The 4,326-nt window shown below is 50.9% G+C and overlaps 1 protein-coding gene across 1 annotated transcript in view; it reads right to left on the bottom strand.

Moving 5' to 3' along the window:
- Positions 1–4,326, bottom strand: part of PES1 (pescadillo ribosomal biogenesis factor 1) — a 23,977-nt gene that overhangs the window by 10,063 nt on the left and 9,588 nt on the right. Inside the window, exon 3 of the mRNA XM_019506761.1 lies at positions 2,997–3,086. Within this exon, the coding sequence (XP_019362306.1) occupies positions 2,997–3,086 (90 nt within the window). The remainder of the gene's footprint in view (positions 1–2,996; positions 3,087–4,326) is intronic.

Genomic DNA, 4,326 nt, shown 5'->3' on the forward strand with positions numbered 1-4,326 from the left:
CCATGGCAGGGGGTCGGACTAGATGATCTGTCTAGGTCCCTTCCGACTCATCGATTCTACGATTCTATATGATCAATTTATTAACACCTGCACTGGAATGTGTTACAGACACCTGTAAGGGGAAGCAATGGACCAAGAGAAACTGCTTTGGTCAAAGCCCTTAGGTAGGGATGGAGAGAGCTGGACAGGTGCCCTAGTGGCTGTTTGCTTTTCAGTTTCCAGGGTTCTTGGAAGACTCAGGAGGGAGTGATGGGGGCCCACACAATGGTCAGTAATTTCCAATTACTTGGAAGGACAGAAAACAGGTCATGTCAGGGCCCAGCAGCTCTGTCAGTAAATAACTTAGCAAGAGGGACAGCCACAGGCAGAGAGAGACTCCCCATGAAGAGGAGCCACCCAGACCTCCAGGAGATATCACAAAGGAACAAAAGCAATTTCTTCCAAGAAAGGCTCTAGCTCAGTCAAAAGTTATAATCCTGATAAAAAGCAACAAGGGTGAAGTTCCCTTGCCCGTATTATGTAAGATGGCAAACAAGGGAGGAATTAACAGTTCCTTTGCCTTTGATAACACTGAGCCAATAAGGAGAGCAAACTGGTAGCTGAAGAAGGGGGCTATAGCAAAGAATGCAGAGCAGGCCAAGAACAGAAGGGCCATGCAACCTTTTGCATTTGCATCTCAGAGACTAGTGACACAACTGCAGTTATTTATTGAAGGAACCCTGCCACATTTACTAGGATCCACTATTCCATGTGGCGCTCACTAGCTGCAGGATCTGGATTACAGCAAGCATCTGATGTTCCAAAAGAGGGGGATCAGTGCAGATGTCTTGATTTGGAGCCCAATCTGAAGCACACTGAAGGTAGCAGAACATCTTGGCACAACTGATGCAGGAGGGAAAAGGGACCCTACAGCAGGGACTGCCCAGAAAGCATCACATGACATTTTTCAAAGGACATGAGAGTTTGTAGAGTACTCCCTCTTGAAGTCCAGAGACCAGGTGCCCTGGAATAGTGTTTCTCAACCCATGGATTGCAACTCAGAAGTGGGTCACATGAATATATGAATGGGTTGCAAACAAACTTTAGAAGTAGATCATATTTTGTATACATTTTTTTAAATAGATGTTGCTTGTGCTTCATCATGTTAATGCTGTGTATACTAACAAACAGGGATCCAGGTTTTCCATTTGCCATGGAAAACTGTGGATTTTCTCCTTTAAAAAGCTGTGGTAGAGCTCTGGCCTGGTGCAGGAGTGGCTGGTGGAAGAAGATGGTGAGGGCAGCACAGCACCGCCCCCCGCCACCCCCCCTTCCCAGTGCAGGAGTGGCTGGCAGGCAGGCAGGACAGTGGGGAAAGCAGTGGCAGGGAGTGGAAATGAGCAGGCATGTAGAACCCGCACTGGTGTCCCAGGCCTAGCACTGGCAGGGCCCAGAATGGGGCAGGAGGAGCATGGGCTGGCAGGGGTCTATGGATCTGGGCTGGGCTGCACCAGCAGGGAGAGGGGAGCTGGCCTGGCTCCAGAGAGCCCCTGCCAGCTGGGACCTCGCGCTCCTGCCACTCTCCTCTGGGCCCCACAGGTGTTGGCTCTGGGATACCAGGATGGACCCCACGGTCCCAACCAGCTGTTGCTCCACTCCTATGTGCCCACTCGCTCCCAGTCCCCTCTGCCTCAGCCCCACAGTACAGGTGGGGACAGTGCATACAGCTGTGACCCTGTGCTTGCCTGCCTGGGCTGAGCAGTGGCAGCACGGGACAAACTGCTGCTCAGTATGGGGGGGAAGTGGCCCCTCCCCCTCCTGGAACTTCCTGGTATAGCCGCTCTCTGCTTCCTGCTCTCCGCTGCTTCTGGGCTGCCCCATGGGGCAACGGTGGTAGTGCAAAGCAGACCCAGGGCAACCCCACACGGGCTCCAAGCAGCTGCACCAGGAAGCACTGGCAGCAGGAGAACGCAGCCACTTTCCTCCCATGCTGGGCAAAAGTTTTTCTCCTGCACTGCTGCTGCTGAGCCTGGACCCCAGCACCAGTCTGGGTTTGCCCATTCAGGCTGAGCAGCAGCAGGGGAGAAACTGCTGCTTGGCATGGGGTGGGGGTGGGGAAGGAAACAGCTACTCCCACTCAACAGCTTGCCAAAACTCTGTAAGTGGCCTTCCGCCCAAAATAATTGCCTGCCCCTGCTCTAAAACAACCTCCCACAGGAGCATAATACCTACCAGGATTTAAGACAAAACTTGGTATTAGTCTCAGGCAGCCAGACTGTACAGCAAGAATTAGTTCCTATGACCCAGGAGGTCCCATCCAGCCCTCTCCCACTTATACCTCAGCAAGTTTACCATCACACAGCACTCCCAAAGCTGGCACAAGCTTCCCAAGCATAGCCCTACTGACAGATCTCAGCTCTAGAGGGCTGCGCAGTCTTCCATGACCTTCTGTGCTGAGGCTGCCTATACCATCTAACAGGGACACGTACTGCTAGGAAGTGAACGGAGACCCTGTGATGAGAGCACTCCCAGATCCCTTTGATCTAAGCTGGGGAAGACTGTAGATCCTCCTGCCAACTTACTCACAACCACCCACCCCTTTGCTCAGGTTAATTTTTAATTACTTCTCGGAACTTGGTAAGATTCATTATTTACAACTAATGAGGAGGATGAGCTGGTGAGACTGGCACAGCCTGGCCCCAGGAGCCACCAGTCATCATATGCAACAGGACACAGGATATGACAGAGGCAAGGCCATGGCCACTTCCAGAGAACTGTTTGTCTTCAAGCTGTATAGCCCGAGTTTCCAGTGCCCTGACACTGTTGAGTACACAGTGACCCATATGGAACAGCCTAACTATGATAACCTCCAGAACAATTTGCCCCTTTCTCAGTACCTCCCCCTACAAAATACCAGCAGAAGAACTGAAGGATTGGGATGCTGCCTCACTCGTTTACAGGCATTGAAAGAAGTGCGGACAGAGATAGGAGACTTGAGCAGAGCTGACGGTACTCACATCATGGGCAAAGGCATATGGGGTGATCCACGTGATGAGCTGCCCCATCACCTCTGCTTGGTAATAGATCCCTTTGATGGAGAGGAACACCTGGCAGGAGACCAAACAGAGAGAGGTCAGAGAAAGGGCAGTACAGGCACTCGCAGAAGTGGCAACTTGTCAGGCAACTGGAGTAGGCTGCAGCTGGGTCTGACAGCAATCCATTTCCCATGCAACAACCAACCCAGCTGCAGACCCTTCAAACCCAGTGCAATCATGCACTCAGCAGTGCCCATCAAACCTGTAAATAGCATGAGCCTGATGCAGATTAACTACTAGCTACCTGGGAAGTGCATGTTTCCAAAGCATAAGAATGAGCTGCAGCTTTCTCCCTGCTATACAAGATGTCTTGCACACCACCCTGCCCCCCTGTATGTATTGTGCTACTTATAGTGAATCACAAGAGCTGCCCCTGGCCACAAGTTACTCATCTCCAATCTATATTACTTTGGAGCAGCTGCACACCCAGGACAGGTAGTGGAAAGACAAATTCCTAAAATGGCTTCTCTTGAAGAAAAGGAATCAATTCCCATTGTGCTTGGCTCCAACAAGGGATGAAACAACAGACCTCTTTTACAATACAAATGCATTTTATGATACTCATGCTATGAAATGTGGCATGAAACAGCCACAGCAAAAGCTGCTGTGCCAATTCCAAGGCAACTCCCTCCTGAGCTCCTTACCCAGTTCTCCACCTCACCTCCAACAGGAACAGCTCCCCTCCCATCTAATGCCAAGCTGGCTACTTTCCCTGCTAGCCACTGCTGCTCAGATATACCCCAGCAGCATGTACCTGAGGTGCCCTTCTCATCTCGCACATATACACATGGCGTCCCCAGCCTGTATTTCTGCCTCCTGCTCCCAGCTGCCAGGGCACTCCAGGGTGGGAAGACAGCTAGCCCAGGTCACCAGGAGTCACTGAGAAGCAGCCATGACCAGAATTGGGTCACTGTCTCTAGACCTAGCATGACCTCCGTCCCCTGACCTGGGCAAGCACCGGGACGTCCTATTCCAGAGAACCCTGAGAGCCGGAGGTGAAAGGCAGAGGGAGACCCTGAGTACCTGGCCTTGTCTGACTTGTACTGAAAACCAATCAAAATTGAGTTCAAAATTGTAACAGTGGCTGCATCTACACGAGCTGCTTTACTGTGCATTAGACTAATCTAATCTAAACACTAGCCTACGCGTGTTCATCAATTACTTTGCAGTAGATTAGTCTAATGTGCCGTTTTCAAGTACCTGTATTGTACTTTACAGGTACTAGGGGAAAAAAAAAAAAAAAAAAAAAAAA

Source organism: Gavialis gangeticus, unplaced genomic scaffold (assembly GCF_001723915.1).
Source record: "Gavialis gangeticus isolate Ggan-Ray unplaced genomic scaffold, GavGan_comp1, whole genome shotgun sequence".
Classification (NCBI taxonomy): domain Eukaryota; kingdom Metazoa; phylum Chordata; order Crocodylia; family Gavialidae; genus Gavialis; species Gavialis gangeticus.